Source organism: Hyperolius riggenbachi, chromosome 4 (genome assembly GCF_040937935.1).
Source record: "Hyperolius riggenbachi isolate aHypRig1 chromosome 4, aHypRig1.pri, whole genome shotgun sequence".
NCBI classification, from domain to species: Eukaryota; Metazoa; Chordata; class Amphibia; order Anura; family Hyperoliidae; genus Hyperolius; species Hyperolius riggenbachi.
The window spans coordinates 170,274,878-170,298,075 of record NC_090649.1 but is presented as its reverse complement, the minus strand read 5'-3'; the positions used below and the strand labels follow the sequence as shown (position 1 = coordinate 170,298,075).

At 40.4% G+C, this 23,198-nt stretch overlaps 1 protein-coding gene across 1 annotated transcript in view; it reads left to right on the top strand.

Annotated features, from left to right (window-relative positions):
* Window positions 1-12,178: 12,178 nt before the first annotated feature.
* Window positions 12,179-23,198, top strand: part of BCHE (butyrylcholinesterase) — a 116,368-nt gene continuing 105,348 nt past the window's right edge. Inside the window, exons 1-2 of the mRNA XM_068279285.1 lie at window positions 12,179-12,258; window positions 21,090-22,633. Of these exons, the coding sequence (XP_068135386.1) occupies window positions 21,099-22,633 (1,535 nt within the window). The 5' untranslated portion in view covers window positions 12,179-12,258; window positions 21,090-21,098. The remainder of the gene's footprint in view (window positions 12,259-21,089; window positions 22,634-23,198) is intronic.

Genomic DNA, 23,198 nt, shown 5'->3' with positions numbered 1-23,198 from the left:
CGAATGAGCATCGCTATTCGCTAGTACACAGATTTATACAAATTTGTAATAACAGATTAATATGAATTTTCCAACCCAGGGGCGGACTGACAACTCATAGGGCCCCCGGGCAATAGGAGATTATGGGGCCCTGTACCAGTGTCGCCCACATTTTTAATGTTATTTTTTTACAGAGTAAGATCTAATAATTTACTGACAACAGATATTTTATACTGATATGAAATATGAAATACTGAAGACCAGACTAGTGGCGCACAGAGCAGAGCGAGAGCGTCCCTTGCAGCTGGAAGAACGGCGATAAGTCTCCACCCGCTGTTAGCCGCCGAGATTTAAAAATACCGGAGGGGAGAGCCAGGAGGGGGGCCCCAAGGTGAGGGAAGGGGGGAGACTTCCCCATGCTGTGCACACCGCCCCTTTCACTGCGCTCCTCCCCTCCTGCTTAGAGTGCTCTGGAGGGCCCCCACCTGACCACGGGCCCTCGGTCCGTGCCCGAGAGCCCGAATGGTCAGTCCGCCCCTGTTCCAACCCAACTGCCTGCCTATTCTAATATGCTATAAATGGTGTAGGACATGTCACAGTCCCCCCAGCAAAGAACAAGTAAGCAGGTATATTTAGCTACAAATGTAGTATTATAAGCCCCATAGTACAAAGCAATAACGGACCGTAAAATGGCACTTATGATTGTAAAGTGCAGACATGCATCACTGCTGCTCATTCTCTAGTCTAATATGATGCAACTGCAAATGTAGCAGAAGATGCTCCACAACACAAAGCAATGAGCTAATATCAGGCAAAAGTTGTCGAATATGCCCCATACAGCAGTAAAAGTCAGTTATACTGTAATCCCTTCCAAAACATCCTTCCTAATGATTTCCTCAGCATACTACTGATCTAATTATCTATATCACTTTTCTGCAAATGTCTGATGACTGTAATATGGCTTGTATTTAAAGGCCTTGGGTGAGGTCATATAACAGGAGATTACAGGCCTGCAATAGGACACCTGCCATCACACACATGTCTTCTGGAGTGACATGCTGAGACTTGTTTCTTCCCACATAGTATTCCATGTCCTTATTCATACCCAGCAACTGACTGACTGATGCAGAGGCTCAAGGTATAGTGTAATGGCCCACTGATAAAGTAAACAATAATTTGTGCTACTTATGTTTATTAGTGTTAAGCTTGAATTTAGCATAATTGTAATTTTGCTTTAAAATTGACAATTAAGTTGCAACATTGTAATGCGAAATTTAAGGCAAATTCATAATTAATTTTGCTCATAACCATAAATATAGTATGCAATTATGCGATTACTTCTAATTATGGAGAAATGCAAAATTTGCTTCTATGGGAACAAGTCAAGAAAACAAATGCAGTGATGGAGAGAGACATGCTGAGGGTGTGCCAACATCAATCAAGATCTAGAGGATATTGGCATGGGATCATTTCTGATGTTCCTGCGGAATCATTAATTAAAGGTAAGTAATTATGGTGGATTAGGATTTTTTTAGGTTGCATTTTTTTTAACTTAACCCTTTGAGGAAATGGGAAGGGGTACAATAGTAATAGTAATAGTTTCACCTGGTTTGGCAGGCATCTAGGGTCCCCTATTCCACCAGGAACCTCCCCAGGGCCTCCACCTCCTCCTGAGCACCAGAGGTGGGGAAGAGACATAGACTAAGACTTTGGAGAAAGAGGAGGAGGCTGTACCAATCCTCTCATCCAGAGTCCCCCACATTTTGGACCATGTGGGCTGATATGGCTCAGGGTGCAAAGGCCATGTATTCTGCGCTTCAAATTCTGGATATGCCAGCATGCATGGGTGACAAGAGGTTTGAGAGACTTAGGGCGATAATACCCCATGCTGTCTGTTTTCTTAAAAATGTGTCTAGTCACAGTGCCCAATGCATTTATAACATATGTTCACACATGAACATTTAGTGCACTGTGCACCACAGCTCGCTACTGATTGGTCCTTTCAGCCTGTCTAACCTTTCTTTAAAGGTAATGTTGGGAATTATAGGTTGTTGGTTCCCAATGCACATTCACAAAAATGCTTGCATACGCAGACCATCCACCAACAGTAGTAAAAAAAAAGAAAAAAATGATAAAAAATGTAAATAGAAAACAGCAGAAAATAAGCTAAATCACTATTAGTCATGATTACATTGATGCATACACCTTTGTAAAGTATTAAAAGTATCTTATCAAGTAAGCCTTCAACTACTTATGATTTTCTAGACACACTACATTATGCTATCTTACTTAACCATTAGAGTTCGTCGGAGAACTTGTTCGCGTACGCGGCGAACCGCAAACACTTAGCGAGTTCGACCCGCCCCCTATACTACATCATTGGGTTAAACTTTGACCCTCTACATCACAGTCAGCAGACACCCGGAAGCCAATCAGGCTGCACACCGTCCTGAAACACTCCCCCCCCCCTATAAAAATGCTGCTGCATCGGCCATTTTATCACTCTGCTGCCTGCTTTAGTGAGAGAAGAGAAAGGTTGCAGAGATAGGGAAAGCGTTAGTTAGGTCTTGTTAGCTTGCTCCTTGCTGATATTTGTGCTGTAAAGCACCACAAAAAAAGCTCTTTTGAGAGCTAATGTTCTTGTGATGTGTTTTTTTGTGTGTGTGTGCCACTGACACTGCATTTACTGCCATGTCGGTCGCAGCTGGCCCTTGCTAATTGCTATACTGTGCCAGGCCCAGCACAGTCAGTGCATACCTTTCACTGCTTCTGTGTGACTGCACATTGTATTATACCAGCAGTCAGTACCTTTCACTGCATCTGTGTGACTGCACATTGTATTGTAATACCAGTCAGTGCATACCTTTCACTGCATCTGTGTGACTGCACACTGTATTATACCAGCAGTCAGTACCCTTTCACTGCATCTGTGTGACTGCACATTGTATTATACCAGCAGTCAGTGCATACCCTTTTCTGCATCTCTGTGACTGCACAATGTATTATAATACCAGTCAGTGCCTACTTTTCACTGCATCTGTGTGACTGCACACTGTTTTATATACCAGTCAGTGCATACCTTTCACTTGAATGGATGGCAGACTTGCCCTCCATAACAGATTCTCATTATAGGATTTCAAATGTATTCATCTCATCATTATACAGCAGTCAGTCAGCAGCAAGTCAGTCCCGACACAGCATCTCTGCCTGCAGGCCACTTGAATGCCTTCTCCGCCACCACCAACAGGCTCCAGGACTCAAGGTGGATTCCTGAATTTTTAAGGCTGCTGCTAGCAGCGGCCTCTAACAAAAAGAATACTTTTTCTGGTGCGTGTACATGCCTAATTTTTCTGGCTGCGCTGCTGCTGCAACAACAAAACAAAAGGCATGTACGGGTGTCAATTCCCCTTCGTGATCATTACCTTGCCGTGGTGAATGGGCTTGCATACCACAGTGAAGTAATGACCTTTATGAGTGTGTTCAGGGGCACACCCAAGATACTAAGGTCGTTGCTTCATTGTGGACAGACCAAATTTGATCAGCTGGACAGTCACTGTTATTTTGTCATTGAGCTACCTCAGCCAAACCATATGGGATTGAAAACCACCATCCCCTGCACTCTCGCCATCGTGCGCACTTGTCCAGCATGGCTATCACTACACAAACAGCTGTTTGCGGTGCGTTACACATTGAGTTTGGTCTCAGTGTGAAGCAGTACACTACTTACAGTACCTGCTGATCCATGTCTACACACACAAGATGTTTTCAAGCACTTTATGGAATCCAATGTGATTTCTGCCCTTTAGGAATTAGAACCCTGCTGTGCGCCAATTCCGTAATTTTCCCCGGGACTTTTGGCATGTATCCCACTCCGCCATGCCCCCCTCCAGGTGTTAGACCCCTTAAAACATCTTTATCATCACTTTTGTGGCCAGAAACAGTGTTTGTAGTTTTGAAAGTTCGCCTGCCCATTGAAGTCTATTGCGGTTCACCGAGTTCGCCGGTACGCAAACTTTTGCGGAAGTTCGCGTTTGCGGTTCGCGAACCCAAAATTTGAGGTTTGTCCATCTCTATTAACCATAGCAACAGTTCACTGGGTGGATACTTCTTCAATCAATGATTCATTCAGGTAGAGTTGTTCACATTCACAGGTAGAATTATGTAGGTTTTTTAAAGTTTATAGCTGATGTGCACTGATAATCTACGTATTCTTGGATGAAACTGGCAAATAGCAGAGTAGAAGTGCAGTGGTTTAATGGGCAGCTTTGTGGCGTAATGGGTAGCATACTCACCTTGCAGCTCTGGGTCCTGGTTTGAATCCCAGCCAAGTTTGTTCAGTCTGTTCTCCCTGTTTTTATGTGGGTTTCCTCCGGGCACTCCAATTTCCTCCCACATTCCAAAAACATACAGATAAGTTAATTGGCTTCTCTCTAAATTGGCCCTAGATTTCAATGCATACACTACACAATACATACATAGACATATGACTATGGTAGGGATAAGATTGTGAGCCCCTCTGAGGGACAGTATACTCTGTATAGCGCTGCATAAGATGTTGGCGCTATATAAATACTAAATAGTAATAATATTTAAAAAAGTAATGGCGTATGCTATTTTAGAAATTTGTGCATAGCAGAAATATGTCCTAGAAGATTTTTTTTTATTATTATTATTTTTACCACAACGTTATAGATACACATTTTAAATGCTTAAAGGACCACTATTGTGAAAATCTTAAGATTCAACATACATGTAAACACATACAAATACGTAAATTTCTTCCAGAGTAAAATGAGCCATAACTCACTTTTCTCCTGTGTTACTGTCACATACAGTAGGTACGGAATTCTCAGGGTTTATATTTATATTATTTCAAAAGCACTTAGTGAATGGCAATTGCTCTGTCCAACTGCCAAAAAAAAGTATGGTGAGCAGGGAGGTTGGCTAGCATTGTTGTATACATTTTTTTCAGGGAGTGTCTCTGTAAAGAATAAAGGCCATGCTGAGAATCCCCTATGAAGAGATGGACTAGCCCAAAACCTGTTAGTAATGTCGGATTTCTACTTCTACTACTGACAGGAACATAGGAGAAAAGTACATTATGGCTCATTTTACTCCGGAAGAAACATACTTCTTATTTTTTTGTGTTTACATGTATTTTAAATTTTAAGAATTTTGTGACAGTGATCCTTTAAGAAGATAGTACATTTGAACTAATTAGCAATGCAAAAACTGTTGGGTTTTGTAAATCTGAACTTTCAGCAACAAATGCATTGCAAGGCGTCAGTGTAAAAATTATGATTGGTATTTTGGGTGCTGGGTACTGTTGTCACTTGAATACTTTGAATGATATAAAACACTTAACGATTTAAACACCCCCCCCCCCCCCCCAGTGACCAGACTAATTTTTTTTAAAAAATAGGGCTCTGCAGCTTTAATGGTTTGCTGCAAAGCTACACATACAAGCACACAAATTAATCCTCCCCCCACCCCCTCTTTTCTGCCCACCAACAGAGCTTTTGGTTGGTGAGCTCTGATCGCTGCTGGGTTGTTTATTTATTCATTTTTTTATTTATTTGCTTGTTCATTTTTTTCAATAACATTTCCTATTTTTAATTATTTTTTTTCCCAGCCCTCCCTCCCCCCCCGCCAGCAATTGACAGCGATCGGCATCAGCCTATGAGAGACGACCACTCCTGAGACTCTCTAGAGGACAGCCGAGTAACACGGCTGTCCCCAGTACAGCGCTGCCGTAGATCACAGCACTGTAAAATGTAAATAGATAGACTCTTCTACCGAGTCCTTGTCCATATAATGGACAAGGGGCTCTTCCCCACCTCTGGTGCCCAGGAGAAGACACGCAGAAATTCTGGGGGGCTCATGTTGAATTTTGGGAGACCCCTTTAATAAAGGGACCCTAAGATGTCCTGCCCTTTCCAGGTAAATAGGTATAGAGGGTCAAATTTTATATGCATAATAGTGAAAAAAAAAAAAAGACACAAATAAAGCTTTATTTGGGGGAAAAAAAATCTTTATTCTTCAGTTTTTCATCTGTCACTTACTTTTTCTGTCTTCTCCTTTAATTCATCTGTCACATCTTTCTTCTCCTTTAAATCTTGATTAAAGGGTCCTCTGGTCGTCAGTCCCGCAGATTGTCTGCCGTCCATTGCCTTTTGCCATTCGTCACTGCCCACGGGGACATTCATTGTTTCCAGCCTCTTCTTACTGGCAGCCCCAGCAGGAGCATCATTGAATGTCCCACTGGGGCACCCCATTCATCCACTAAGTGGCCCAATGAGAATCATTCTGATTCTCATTGGTCCAGTGAAGGGGGCGAAGGTCTCAGCAGGTCCCATGGGCAGCGACGGACGGCGGGTAAGTGTTGCAGAGTACGTTGGGTGCATGCCCATCTCAATTGGTAGCGAGGCAGCAGTGCCGTGGTGCTGAAGGACAGCTCCATGCCAAAAAATGCCTCACTCCCTACCTAGTATTCGCCTGAGTTATGCTCTTTAATGCTCCAACATCGCTCAGGTAAAACTGGCAATTGAATTTGCCAGTAAATCCTGAGCGATGTAAGGTGATAAGTAGCTCTCACATTTTGAGCTTCTTATCACCTTAAATTGCAAATGGCCCCAAGAGAGATTTTCAGCAATTGCAAATCTGTAGAAAGTAAGTATAGAAAAATAATATTGCAAAAGTCACTAAAACATCTTTCCAAAATCACTTCATGCTAAGCACTTTTTGGTGTGAAAGAATCCTTCAACTATCCCTCAGTACCACACCGATATCTTCCCATCACAGCTGATAACAGTAGTTATTTATAAAATAGCAAAACTCCGGTGCTGTTGATCACCTCCTGCACCAATGCTCAACCCCACTGATAGTTGTGGATTCAGCTATATGTGCCCAAATTATACGCTTGGTGCACCATAGCTATTATTATCAATTGCAGTCTATTGTGATGCCTAAATCTGGAATAGGGGTTAGTGCCCCTTATTTCACCTTTCACATTGCAAGTGCCTGGTTGGCCATTTCCATAAGCTCTGTTCCTTGGTTAAAAAACAGTCCAATTTTATTAGACAGACAGCTGTCCAAAATCCTCTCTGTGTCCTATCTCTATTAACATTATTCAGGGAGGGATGGGAGAGAGGAGGTGGCCCAACAAAAAATGGTAATAAGGATTATTGAAATGATCAATCTTAGCTCGAATGAGGGGTAGGGTATCAAAAAGCACAATTAAATTGGATACTTAAAAAGGACAACGTATTTCACGGGCTTTACCCACCTCTTCTGGTCAGGGTCAGAGTGTCTTTGTGTAGACTACCAAGGGACTAGGGGTGCCTATTAGACTCTCCCATCCCAGTGTATTCCCCCAAACAAGGGCTTCCCTTGCGACTTAAGTCCAGTGGTTTGCGTTATTATATGGAGAGTAACTGACACGAAGTATAAGAAGATTATTCAACAGAAATACTTGGAGATGGAATTTCAGCAACCCAGTTTTGTAAGTAGAATATTACTAGCTCTAATTTCCCATTGTTGTAAATACTACTCCATATTGCCATTCCTAGTGTTCTTAATTTTTCCTTTCACCAGTTCCTGGAATTCATTGACATTTATCTACCGAACACGCACACAATTCAGGGAGGGGAGTAAATCAGAAAGTAATGCTCTGTGGCCAGCACTGCAGCACTACAGCTCAAAAGATCTCCCTGGCCTTGCTCAGCATGTAAAGATGCATTCAAAGAGGAACTGTAACCAAGGATTGTACTTCATCCCAGTCAGTACTCCGTTTCTTATAAGAAATATTGATCTTTTCTCAGACAGATCATCAGGGGGCTCTGTGTGGCGGATGTGGTAATACCCCTCCCACAGTGTGATGATTGTCAGCACCTATTTATTGACATCACACAGTGAGAGCCTTGTTGCATTGTGGGAAATAACAGCTGTTTCCAACTGCCAAAAAAGCACAGAGATCACCTGCCAGCAGTAAAAAATGTTGCCATATGATACATTTTAGAATATAAATCAGGGAGAGGAAATATTTTACAATCGGCAATCACTGACTAAATCATTTATAAATATATATTGTAAAAAGTAAGTACTTTTTTCATTACATTATTTTCACTGCAGGTCCTCTTTAAAACTTTTCACATCTTACACAGTGTTTGCCTAAAAGAATTAAATAAAAACACAGTGAAAAATGGCTTCTTATTACACACAGGGGAGAGTGAGGAGGGGTACTCTTGGGTTTTATAAATCCACTGGTGACAGCTTTAGAATGGTTATACAGTACAGCATGTTTTATTACACATTGATTGGGAGGGGGAGTGACAGAGGCGTAGGTAGGGTTGTAAATGCCTGGGGACAAAGACCATTTTCACACCCACCCCCACGAGAAAATCGGTGGGGTCATGGATGCCACTATGTAGGTAGCCAGGAAACCCCTGTTTAAGCAGCTAGAGAGCCCCCCTTTAGGTAGCATAAGAACCCCCTACTTTAGGTAAACAGAGAGTTCCCCCTTTATGTAGCCAGAAAGTTCCCCCCTTTAGGTAGCCAGAGAGGCCTTCCCTGTTTAGGTAGCTAGAAAAGCCCTCCCCCTTTAAGTAGCTAGAGAGTTCCCCCCTTTATGTAGCTACAGAGTTACCCCTTTTACATAGCCAGAAAGTTCCACTCAGGGCCGGGCCGAGGTATAGGCTGGAGAGGCTCCAGCCTCAGGGCGCAGTGTAGGAGGGGGCGCAGAATTCATTCAGCTGTCATTCCTAATTTTGTTTGAAGCAGAAAGAAATAAGAAAAGGGGATACATGTCAGTGACTGCAAGCCAGATAACTAGATATTAAGGTGTTGGGGAGGTTGTGGGCCCTGTGGCGCCTCTTAGTCTAATAGCAATCAGTGTGTGACGGCTGGGGTGGCAGGGATGGAGGGGCGCACTTTGGTGTCTCGGCCTTGGGTGCTAGAGGACCTTGTCCTGGCTCTGGTTCCACTGTATCCAGATAGTGGGCGGGGAGAGCTCACGCAGCTAGAGCTGTTACGCTCACCTCTCTGATCCATGTGCCACATATACTCGGGGCTGGATTTCTAACTTTCATTACCCTAGGTCCACTTCTACCAGCCACCCCTCCACAATCAAAAAGTGCCTACCAATTAAACAGTATTTATTGTACAGTCTTACCCCTTTTATGTAAGAGGCGGGACTACCTAAAGTATCCATTCAAAGTATATTCATTCAGTTACTCTTCTATAGAAGGATAAGATTGTACAATATAAATTGTATCATAGATGGTTAACTTAACAGTGCACACATGTTCCTTAACTATCACCCATGGGGATTGGAACTGGGGTTACAGTTCTGGCTACAAGCTCATATAAATGTATCACTTGGGAAAGAGGGAAGATGGAGCAGTGTAATATGGGGTGGCTTAAAGCAGGCAGGGTGAGACAGGAACCAATATGATTACTGTAACTGTTGTTGAAAGATCAGGTGTTTGCTATGTAAATACATAAACTATGGTAGATCATTACACATACCATGACATTGGTAGGGTTAGATGTGAGCTTCTCTGAGGACAGTCAGTGACATGACTATGCACTCTGTAAAGTGCTGCAGAAGATGTCAGAGCTATACAAATACATAATAATAATAATAATAATAATAATAATAATAATAATAATAATAATAATAATAATAATAATAATAATAATAATAATAATAATATTGTAGGACATTAGACTATGACTATGGTAGGGTTAGATTAATTTGTGAGCTCCTCTGAGGACAGTCAGTGACATGACTATGTACTCTGTAAAGTGCTGCAGAAGATGTCAGAGCTATACAAATGCATAATAATAAGAATAATAATAATAATATGGTCGGACATTACACTATGACTATGGGAGGATTAGATTGTGAACTCCTCTGAGGACAGTCAGTGACATGACTGTGTACTCTGTAAAGTCCTGCAGAAGATGTCAGTGCTGTATAAATACATAATACTATGGTAGGAAATTAGACTATGGCAGGATTAGATTGTGAGCTCCTCTGAAGTTACTGTGGCTGCAATAGAAGGGGGAGGGCTGTGTAGGAGGGAGAGTGTAGGATATTTACTACTGCTGCTTGGCTGAAAAGGGGGAGGTAGGGACAGTAGCAGTAAGGCTGGAGGAAGGCTTTTGTAGAGCTCAGGGAGCCCTGAGACTGACCCAGGAAGAGAGGCAGGACTCCTGTGGAGAGCAAAACAGCAGTTTACTGATGAAAACTGGCCTGGAAGCAAAGTTGGAGGAAAGCGAGGTGCACACAGTGACAAGCCAGAAAAGAGAGCCCTACACTACTTGCATCTGTAGTGCTCATGGTGCTATTCTTCACTGCCCACAGTGCCCCCTTCCGCATAGCTACCTGTCCCACTCTGGCATCCACATCTTTCTTTCTTAAAATGCCCAGTCTCCTCTGCTCAGCCCCACCCCCTCCCCTAGGGAGGAGAAGGGAGAGGTGCTTAAGAGGAAAATGACTGACTGTGCGGAGAGACTGCTCTGCTCAGTCTGCTGCCAGCTCTGCGCTGATCATGAACGATGACCATGTTTCCTTGCTTTCTATCTGTTCAACCGCCCTCCCAATTGCAGTGCCCCAAAGCATGTGTACCCCTCTGCCTCCACCAAGCTACGCCTATGGGAGTGATTCCCACTGTTCTTATGTCTACATGTACTTTTAGAACGTATTGCAAAAATTGCACTTCTGCAATGCTCGTGTACTTTTAAATTCAGCCAAAAAAGTGTGTGTGTGTGTGTGTGTGTGTACAGTGTGTGTGTGTGTGTGTGTGTGTGTGTGTGTGTGTGTGTGTGTGTGTACAGTGTGTGTGTGTGTGTGTGTGTGTGTGTGTGTGTGTGTGTGTGTGTGTGTGTGTGTGTGTGTGTGTGTGTGTGTGTGTGTGTGTGTGTGTGTGTGTGTGTGTGTGTGTGTGTGTGTGTGTGTGTGTGTGTGTGTGTGTGTGTGTGTGTGTGTGTGTAAAAAATGCAAAAGATAAAAAAAGATAGTGGTAATAGAATATTGGTAACTTTACCAATATTCTACTATTGCTGTAGTAGAATATTGGTCATTTTACCAATATTTTCCTATCACCCTCTCTGTACCCTAATTCTCACTTGAATCCTCCCCATCTATGGCTAACTCTAACCACTCCTCACCTACCCCTAACAACCACTGCTATTTTGCACCAGAGTCTAACTCCAGTGAACTACTGCCTTCAGCATACCCACCATAAGAGTTCTGTAATGTATCTTTATTGGGCGCCACACACACTCATACTTCTGGCTAAATCCGGTATTTCTGTATGTTAATATGGGCACAAATGGCATGGGGGGGTGAAAAGCTTGCTCTCTGCACCAAACAGAGGCTGCACAGCTCAGTCACCTTCCCATTTCTTAATAATAAGGGGCCAGGAAAATGACCTGTCCACTCATTATCGATCAACATCCAACAAATGATGAAAACAAGCATGAGGTACATGACTGAACAGCACACTTCACAATGGAGGCATTGAAATCCTTATAATTAAAGCACATTTTCCATTGCAAAATGCTGTATTAAGCAACAAAGTCATGGTGCAATTATATTCTTAGATTGTAGGATATAGATGGTAAAAGCAGAAAAGATCCACTTATCCATTTGTGTTCCAATGTATGACTGTAAAAAGCCACCATTTCCACCATAGCTCACAACAGGATTTCCTTAGAATAGTTTAGTAGTCTGCAATTACATACCAGAGCGACAGTGGGGCTGATTATGCTATTCTAAGAAATATAATGCATGACTAGTTCTGTTTTTATGGCAAGCTATCAATACTGATTTCACTTTTGCAGGCAGTGAATGCAGGTGTCACTACTGTTACTGCCATCTGATCATTCGCTGCAGATGACACATTTTATATACATGGAAATGACATGTAATTATTGATTTGACAATCCCATCTCTAGTACACAGAAAGGCATTTGTAGTGGCAGAGCTATACAACTCATGCCTTTGGCAAAACATGCATGTCAAGTTTTGTTTTTGAACTGACTTTAAAAAACAGGCATTTAAATCAACTTTTATGCATAGAGCAGATGTCAGATGGTAAAGATCGTCTGCCTGCAGATCAAGTTGCTGCTGCCAAGTCTCGCGAGCCTCAATTCAGACACAGTTTCTATTAATGTCCTTACTATCCAATTTACAGAACTGAGGCAGCAGATGTACTCCTAGGCACTGAACTAGTTACGATCCTCACTGTTTAAAACTTTGTAATATTAACACGGGTAAGTGTCTTAACATTTCTGTGTGTCAGTGAAGCTTTTAATGCATGTTCAATTGCACTTTCTATTGATTGAGAAGATGCAGTCAGAATTAAAGCAGTATATTCAGCAGAGAATGTGCTTCAAGCCTAAATGCATCTTAAACAGATACAGTACCAGAGGCTGATGATTAAACAGGGAATCACTGCTGCATTTGCTTTCTGTATAGCTATTGCACTTTTATCATCTGTGTCCTTCTTAGCTGTTCTTTTTAGTTGGTTCTATATTCATACTTTTATTACAAATATATTAGGTTTAATTTTCCTTCTACCATAATTCATAATTTGATCATTATGTATAGTAAAAACAAAAACGAATTTAAAGCATGATTTAACTGTAACTGTAATGCAACCTTTTAATGAATGTAATACTTTTCAAAGCAAAATAATACTGCCCAACACATTCTAACAACAGCAAGACAGACAGATAGATCAGTACTTCTCAGCATGGCTACATCAAGTTTTTCTTTTTATGAATGACAGTGTTTACCAAGTACGCCTATTTTGGGTAACATCATCTCAAGTATACCTTGACAAAAATGTATTCCACGCACTCTTATGCCTTTATGTTTCAATTAAAGTAAAAGTGTTAAGGTTTATTTATAGACATTTTAGATTATTATTAATAGTTGATTATTATTAAAATTATTATTATTATTGTTACAAAATGTACTTTAATTAAGTAACCAGCATAAGTTCAAGTACTTCTGAACTCAAAATAAATACTCCCAGATTTGTGTGTACCACCTTTACGATATAAATGACTCATATGTACTTATATTTGAATTGTTTAATACCTATGACAGTGTTATAAATAGTTTCTACTGCTGCAGAATATCCATGAATGTGATCCGTGCAATACTTTACTAAATATATCACTTATTAACAAAAGCATTGGCTTTGCATGTGCAATGATTTAGATGCCCTCTAAAATGCAAATGATTTCTATTCAGAATTAGGGATGCCAAATGAGTACATTAAATTGTCTATCTGCTGTAACTTTTACTGCATGTAAATCATTTAGGATATTGTATTTTTAATATATTGCTGTTTTAGTAGTTGCACTGCATAACCCAAACGATTAGCGCTCAGCAGAGCATTGAAGCATTGGAAAATTGTTAAAGCACCCATACTTTCAAATGTTACCATAATTGGCATTATTTATGTCAAAGCTATTCTGTTTTAACCATGGCCAAATAAGAAAAGAAAGAAAACATATACTGATAAAAATAAATTCCTTTTAAATAAGGAAGGAAAAAAATAGCTTAAAAATAAATCCTTCAGAAGCTCTGTGCATTCATAGATAACCAATGTCCTTTTGTTGACTAATTAACATGTGCTAAGAATACATTTATTGTTGTGATGGTACTAGACTGACTCTCAATACAGCTTTGTTCTGTATTTTTATAAACGGCAGTTTATTACCACCCTTTCTACTTTAGCCACTTGTTAAGCTATATTAATTCCTGCCCTATTATCATGTAAAAGTTTAGCACTGAAACAACAGCAATGATAGGATTAGTGTCACTAATATTAGCCTAAATAAAGTTATTAATATGTTAAGGTCGGATGAGGGCATTTATGCATTATGAATTCTCAGCAAGACAATACGTGAGATTATGGACTTATAAATAATGTCAGATAACGATTTCCTGTTCTATAAATGTAATTCAGTGTCGTAAACTTTTTTATTTATGATTGTGGGCAAACAATATCTTATATTTATTACAGAAATATCTAGTTACAACGTTGCTTTTATAGTATACTACACTACTGAACACACACACATACACCAACACACATATACTATATATACATACACACACACAAATCTTACCAAGCACACATACACATATAGAGACACAGATAGACGCACACACATATACACAAAGATAGATATATACATGCAAAACACACACAAACACTCACAAACACTTAAAGTGAACCTCCAGACTAAAAATCTACTCAGCAAAACTGAAAAGGCTTGGTGTTTCTTTAACAGTTTCACAGCATTAGAACTTAATTTTTCTTATAGAAGTCTCATTTTTAGCTGCATTTTTAGCTAAGCTCCGCCCCATCAAAGAAAACTGCCTGGGCTTTTTTCCCCTGATGCTGTGCAAAGCATGATGGGATTTCTGATGTTGTTGTTCTCGTTGCATAGCAACTGGGAGGGGTGATTAGGACACAGAACAGTTGGGACTGTGTCTCATGCTCCCTGTCACCTTCTTTCAACCAAAAAGATGGCTGCCCTCATGAAATCACAAACCTTTGCCTGTTCTTTTAAAACAGGGTGGGCAAGAGATTATATTACCTATCTATTTTAATTAACATAACTAATGTAACTTAATGACAGTGTGTTTGTTTAGGCTGAAGTTCCTCTTTAAAGAGTAACTGTCGGGCATAAAATAAAAAATCAATTATTAATTTTTATCTGGTAAACAAGTAATACGGATGCTAATCAGGCAATCCAAAAGTTAAAATCACTATTACATTTCTTGTTGATAAATTATCATTCCCCAGTTTACATGACTCTTATTTGGTACACAGAACATTTGGTACACAAAAGAGAAGTTGCAGGGCATGCTGGGTTGTCTGTTTTTGCTTCTCTACTTCCCCATCAGACTTAACTAATGCAGCCTGATTGGCTGAAGCCTCTTTCCCTCCTGTTTTCCCCTCCCACACCTCTGTTCCTCTCTGATTGGCCAACATTTCTCAATAAACCGTACCCCCTTTATCAAGACATGTCACACAGTGTCCTCAGTGACCCCCCCCCCCCCCCCCTTACACACGCACACACACCTCCCACCATATCACTGGCCTCATCTGTTAATATGGTGGTCCAAAGCAGCGGCTTGCTTTCAGTTGTTCCCGTGGCAACTTCGTATGTTATATCTTCTTGCCCCTTCATAGAACAAAACGACACTGGTTACCGAGGTTAAATGACCTCTGTTGCGAAAATCTTAACATTTAAAATACATGTAAACATATATAAATAAGAAGTATGTTTCTTCCAGAGTAAAATGAGCCAAAAATTACTTGTCTACTATGTTGCTGTCACTTACAGTAAGTAGTAGAAATCTGACATTACCGATTTTGGACTAGCCCATCTTCTCATGGGGGTTTCTCTGGTTTTCTTTATTTTTAAAAGCACTTAGTGAATGGCAGTTGCTCCATCCAACTGCCAAAAAAGTGTGCAGCGAGCAGGGAGGCTGGACAAAATCTTTGTATAAATATTTTTCGGGGAATGTCTTTATAAAGAATAAAGGCCATGCTGAGAATCCCCATGAAGAGATGGAAAAACCTAAAACCTGTTGGTAATGATTTCTACTACCTACTGTAAGTGACAGCAACATAGGAGAAAAGTAATTTATGTCTCTTTTTACTCTGGAAGAAATGTACTTCTTATTTGTATGTGTTTTATATTTTAAGATTTTCGTGACAAATACTCTTTAAGCAATTTGAGTTTACATGGCTCATCTAAACTACCAAAAGCAAGCACTAATGATTGTTTCAGGTGATATATTTTCAAGTTTGTAATTAAGCTATTTGCGTTTATGTGGCTCATCTAAACTACCACCAAAAACAATCACTAATGATTGATTCAGGTGAAAAATGTACAAAGTTTGTATGTACAGTCAGACTATGGTAGGGATATGGCTATAGTAGAAAATAGATTGTCAACATCAAACCAAATTTCTGTTTTGAAGTTACTTCAGTGAATGTTGTGTTCTGGTTGGTTGCTCTGAACACCTGAACCTTGGAAAATATTCATATTTATATATTTTAAGCATACATTCTCCCAAAACATTGACTGTAGTCATGTCACCAAGTGTCCCGCAGAGGAGCTCACAGTTTTCATCTTTATGCATATATTAAATGACAACTTAAGTGGGAAGAATATGGAGGCTGCCATATTTATTTCCTTTTAAACAATACCAGTTGCCTGCTGATCCTCTGTATCTAATACTTTTAGATTTAGACCCTGAACAAGCATGCAGCAGATCTGGTGTTTCTGATGTTGTTGTCAGATCTGACAATTCTGGTTTGATTCAGACACTGCTGCAGCCAAATAGATCAGCAGGGCTGCCAGGCAACTGGCATTGTTTAAAAGGAAATAAATATGGCAGCCTCCATATTATTCTCACTTCTGTTGTCCTGTAAGATATAGTTTTTTGGAGTCACTTGTTGCTGGAGTTAAGGTTTTAAAGTCAAGCCCAGTTTCTACCTTTGTAAAATATTCTTTAAATAAATATATTATTGTATTATTATATTATTACTGTCTGCAAAGCCATCTGTGCAGACTACCCTTGTCCTAGTACTGGAGCAACAGGACAGAGATAACAGTGGTAAGATAATGACAGCTTCTCTCAAAGTCTGATCTGCAATTACTTATGTACACAGGACCAGCATGTTCGGTCATTAATTATGCAGGTGGTGCTTTCTGCCTAGCAACTGCTGCACTAAGATAGTGTTTGTATTGCATTTACTGGAAAATATGCTTGATTACAGTGGCAGTGAAGCATCATTTCATTGCACTGCATGCTTCACCATAGGTCGCAATGCCTCTTTTCAGCACTGTTGAATTACGATGCATTGCAACATGCACAGCATGTTAGGACATAAGGCTACTTTTAGGACATAAGGCTACTTGTACAGTGTATTGCTCTGGACAATATAATTGCATAGCAAATGCATTGCAAAAATATTGTAATAGTATATTCACATTGACATGTTAGCCGTGCAGTGTGGTGGAATCTGTTGAAATAACGTGAAGCTATGCAGTACTGAATGACATGCATGTTTAAAGGGAACCTGAAGTGAGAGGGATATGAAGGCTGCCAACTATATTTCCTTTTAAACAAAGCCAGTTGCCTGGCAGCCCTGCTGATCTATTTGGCTGCAGTAGTGTCTGAATAACACCAGAAATAAGCATGCAGCTAATCTTGTTAGACATGAGAAAAATGTCAGAAACACCTGATCTGCTACATGCTTGTTCAGGGTCTATGGCTAAAAGTATTAGAGGCAAAGGATCAGCAGGACAGCCAGGTAACTGGAATTGCTTAAGAGGAGATAAATACGTCAGCCTCCATATCCCTCTCACTTCAGGTTCCCTTTAGAGTTGTGGTGAAGCATACTTTTTATGTACTGTAATCCTCAATGTATGCATTGCATTACACGTGTAATGCACAAAGAGATTTTTTCCCTTTATCGCATTGTGCTCCTGTCTGTGCTAGCCTAAAAATACATAATGCTCAATAAATGTATAATTATACTGTATATTACTGAGGCTGATGTACATGTGGTTCACACCCGTCCACAAACAAACCATTAACCTCCATGTTATGAACAATTTTTACAAGCAATTTGTTGCTATTGACTGTTTCTAGTGCAATTGATTAAACAATGTATAAATATGTGTCTATCATTAAAGTGCAAGGAAAATTAAAATAAAAAAAAGTAAAAATGATTTAATAGATCACCCATACAGAAATGATTGATAGCACATCAATCATTTCTGTATGGGTGATCTATTAAATCATTTCTACTGTACTCGGCGCCAGTAACCTAAAGCATGTGTGTGCGGACCAGACCAGACATTCAAAAACAAAATAAGCACTGGTTGAGGAGCTGAGTGAGTTCTCATCTATTTCTATACTCCAAAGTAACTATACTATAGTTTTATCATATTTTTTTTGTTCAGTTTTATTGTGTGGCTACTTCATATAGTTTTGTGAATGGAATCTCAGTCAAATAGACATGTGTGTTCTCTGAGCCCACTTCAGCCTGTCTGAGGGACACACAATGGAATAGCTGATTGCTCCTTCCATTTCTTGACCTGTAGTGAGTGGGAAGAGTTTCAATGTCTTTTGCTTCCTTGATGTGGGTGGGATTTAGAAGGCCTGGAAAGTGTCCTCAGCTCTCTTTACCAGGAGCAATCAATCAGTTTTAGACATTGCCTAGTAGAGCATGGCAAGGAGGGAACAGTCAATTCAGAACAGCAACTGCATGTGGAAGCTTTCAACACATATGCTAGTCTGTAAAACAGAGATAAGCCTTGATGTGTACATTATAGTTGGTTTCGGTAATGATGCCCAGTTTTTGCTACACAAATTACTTTAGTTTATTTGCTGAACAATGCAGTGTCATTTTCATACGATAGTTCAGAATTTGTTCTCTCATTGTTTGTTTAATGCTAACCACTTCACTTTCCTGTGCCTGATATTATACTTCTCATGAGAAAGATCACTTATGCTAACAACATCCCCCTTCTTGACGCCTAACTTTTTACTTTCTGCCTTCAAATTATACCTAGTCATAGATGAAACCTCTAGACTTAACCTAGCTTTAACCACTTTATCCACTACTACAGTATATCTACATCCTCTGTGACTTAATCTAAGCCACGAGAATGTAGATGTACGTCTTGTGGCTCAATTGGGCTTGCTCCTTTGCAAAACCTCTGGCATTATCTGCTGCAGCACTAATTGGTGAATTGGAATATATATTTTCCCTTAGCCAATAAAGTTGATTTTTACCATTAAAAATACTTTTATTTTCTCAGTTCCTAGTGAAAAATTCACACTGCAGCATTATTTCAGCATCAAATATCCTCACCATGAATTGTGATAGAAACATAATCTAAATTTTGTGATAAACAGTAGAAATAGACAAACAAAATGTGTGTTTTTTTAATGTACAGTAGTACTTTATATTTTTAAACTGGAATTAGCAAAACTGAGAAATAATGTGTTTTTTTATTTGTTTTCCTATTTTTCCTATTAAAATGCATAGAAAACAAAATTGTTTGAGGGAAAAAATGCCATACAATGAAAGCCTACTTTGTCTTTGAAAAAGATAAGTAGGGATAAAGCTATTGCTGATTAAATAGGGATGTCACTAAAATGTCAAAAACGCTCTGGTCCATGAGGGGACAACAAGGTCTGGATGCAAAGTAGTTAAAGGGAAGGTTCAGGGAGGGTGGGTAAAAAATAAAAATCAATTTCCACTTACCTGGGGCTTCCTCCAGCCCGTGGCAGGCAGGAGGTGCCCTCGCGCCGCTCCGCAGGCTCCCGGTGGTCTCTGGTGGCCGACCCGACCTGGCCAGGCCGGCTGCCAGGTCGGGCTTTTCTGCGCTCCAAGGCCCGGAACTTCTGCGTCCCACGCCAGCGCGCTGACGTCATCGGACGTCCTCCGGGCTGTACTGCGCCGGCGCAGTAGTTCTGCGCCTGCGCAGCACAGCCCGGCGGACGTCCGATGACGTCAGCGCGCCGGCGTGGGACGCAGAAGTTCTGGGCCTTGGAGCGCAGAAGAGCCCGACCTGGCAGCCGGCCGGCCTGGCCAGGTCGGGTCGGCCACCGGAGACCACCGGGAGCCTGCGGAGCGGCGGCGAGGGCACCTCCTGCCTGCCACGGTCTGGAGGAAGCCCCAGGTAAGTGGAAATTGATTTTTATTTTTTACCCACCCTCCCTGAACCTTCCCTTTAACCTTAATATGTCTAGCTGATAAAACCAACCTTCTTCTACCTCATCCTCTAACCTACCAGTGCCTACCTTTGTATTCTTATCAGCTTCAGCACTAGTGCTGGACACACTTTTCTTTTGCCAATAAATGTGTGGAGGTGAGTTTGAGCTGAAAGAAACCATGCCAAATATACTTGCTTTCAGCCTGGACATCAGGTATAAAAATGTGATTTGTTATATTAGTCTCCACGATGTCATGGACCAATACCAAAAGTGAGAAACAGCAAAAAAAACAAAAACACATCCATTATCCATCCTTCATTTCAACAAATTACAGCCAAAATTATCATGATCAGACCACACTTTAAGGGTTCCCTTAGTTGCACTGAAATCCTGCCTACTCTTATACTGATGTGTCTCCATGACATAAACAGAGATTTATGTAAAGATAAGAAGGTATAGTTAATGTGGTCACCATGTGATCCGACAGTAGCAAATTTACCACTATTATGCTGGGTACACACCATGCGTTTTCCCAGGTCAATCGGGATTGATTCAACTATTTCCAATGTGCTCGATTTGGGCTTTGATCGTTCCTGCCGTCGATTTGCATGTTAAGTTACGTCTGCAAAATCGATGGCAGGAATGATTGAAGCCCGAATCGAGCATGTCAGAAATAGTAAAATCGATCCCGATCGACCCACGGATAGAGCGGGAAAATGCATGGTGTGTACCCAGCATTAGTGGGATACTCAGCAGTGCCTTTACACTTCATACAGGAATTCTGCTTCAAAGGATACCCAAGGTGAGCTCCTTTGTGTAAATGGAGACTCCGGGCATGTATGGGCAGGGGAAGACCTCATATCCACCGCTTCCCCTGTTCACCTCCACCCCCACCCTTATGGTGTAAAAGTCCATGTAAGTCGTAGGCAGGTTGCGCACTACTGTGCAAGTGCTGGCCAAGTTGGGCACTCCCTTGGCTGGGGCACTACAAGTACATACGTACTACACGTATGTAGTACACATGTGTAGAGCACTCTCTGCCATTGGAGCAGGACACACGCTGCTGGGCCAGTACATGCACAGTACTGCGTGACCTGGCCATCCTGCCCGTCACTTACAGGGGCTTTTACACCGCAACGGAGAGGCATGGAGGTGAACAAAGGGAGCGATGGGCATGAGGAAGATTCCACTTGCCCAAAATAGTTTGCCTCGGGTATCCTGTAAACAGTGCTCATATTTCTCCATTGCATTGTGTTACACATTATCGAATGGTATAACTATATAAATATATTAACTTATGTTATAACAGTATGTACTTATTTTATGTTTACAGTTATCAGTGATGTGGTATAATCTGACTTATAAAAAGAAAATCTCTGCAATCTGCTTGACTATCATTTATATTTTTTGCACAAATGTTCATTGTGGTGATGATGATGATGATCATGATGACATTGTTCAGACCAAATATGGAAAAGTAAGAGGGCTTCAGATATCTGTTTTTTCAAAGACTATTACTGCATTCCTTGGGATACCATATGGAGAGCCCCCAGTTGGAGTTTTAAGATTTAAAAGAACAGAGCCTATCAAACCTTGGTCAGAAATATGGAATGCTACAAAATATGGAAGCTCTTGCTATCAGTATGTGGATCAAGTATTCCCAGGTTTTTCTGGTGCCGAGATGTGGAATCCTAATACAGAACTAAGCGAAGACTGTCTTTACCTTAATATATGGATACCCAGTCCAAAGCCAAGGAATGCTAGTGTCATGGTATGGATATATGGTGGTGGCTTTGAAACTGGAACAGCTTCTTTAGATCTTTATGATGGAAAGTTCCTAGCCCGCAATGAACGTGTAATTGTTGTGTCATTTAACTACAGATTGGGTGTATTGGGATTTTTGGCCTTCCCGGGCAACACTGAAGCACCAGGGAATATCGGTTTGTTTGATCAAAGATTGGCACTTCAATGGGTTCACGAGAACATTGCAGCCTTTGGTGGGAACCCCAAAAGCATAACACTTTTCGGAGAAAGTGCTGGTGGTGCATCAGTTAGTTATCATCTTCTTTCTCCTAAAAGTCATCCATATTTTTCAAGAGCTATTATGCAAAGTGGGACTGCTAATGCACCTTGGGGAGCTGTCAGTAGTACAGAAGCTCACACTCGTGCATTGATATTAGCAAACCTCTTAAGCTGTTCCTTCAGAAATGAAACCGAAATAATTGCTTGTCTTCGAAGCAAGACTCCTCAAGAATTAATTGAAAAATCCTTTTCTGTTCTTAGAAGTAAATCTTTAATAGAAATTACTTTTCCTCCTGCTGTTGATGGAGATTTTCTCATGGATTTACCTGAACATTTACTACAACTTGGGCAGCTTAAAAAGAACACTCAGATTTTAACTGGGGTCAATAAAGATGAGGGGTCATATTTCTTAGTGTATCAAATACCTGGATTTAGCAAGGATCATGAAAGTTTTATAGACTGGACGCATCTCCAAGAGAGCATTAAACTGGCTTTTCCAAAAGGCACTGAACTTGCAATAGATTCCGTCCTTTTTCATTATACAAACTTTGAGGAGGAACAGAACACCAGTCGAAATCGAGATGCCATGAATAATATCGTAGGAGACTACAATTTTATATGTCCGCTGTTGGAGTTTACAAAGAGAAATAGTGAACTTGGAAACAAAGCTTACTTATACTACTTCAATCACAGATCTTCCAAGCTGGCATGGCCAGATTGGATGGGAGTAGTTCATGGCTATGAGATTGAATTTGTGTTTGGAATCCCAATGTATAGACGACTTAATTATACCAGAGAGGAAGAAATCCTAAGCAGAAACATAATGAAATACTGGGCAAACTTTGCAAAAACTGGGTGAGTTATTTATTATAATTATTTTTTTTCTTTTAATTTACTTTATATAGAAGTTATTGCCTCTTACTGTTATCTTGTTATATTTTAACACTTTGTAGCTTATAAATTAAGAAAAAATAAGCCTTTTTATGATCATATTAGCACTTAGTGCCCTTTACAGATTTCTCTGAATCTATCTTCTGCACAAACTGCCACAAATAGTGTCAAAAGCCACAGCTGTTCTAAATGAAAGTAAACATAGTTTCAGGTTGCAATACAACTATTACATCTCTAAGCTGTTTCCATGATAACAGACTGCTTGCACTGGTGTTCCAAAATGCTTGTATATTCATATTTAACTACAATGTGTATGAATATGTTTGTTATAGAAGGCATTATCTTGGACATAATAAAAAATCACAGAGATGGTTGTTGTTATACTTATATTCAAAAGACACTAAGCTAAATCTAGTAGTAATAAAGTATCTAGCAAATCTTTGCTTTGGTGTCATATTGTAGTTTGCAGATCACCATTAGTCATCATTGCTTTGCTCATAGGCTTGATAGATCTGACATTTCTCTATAT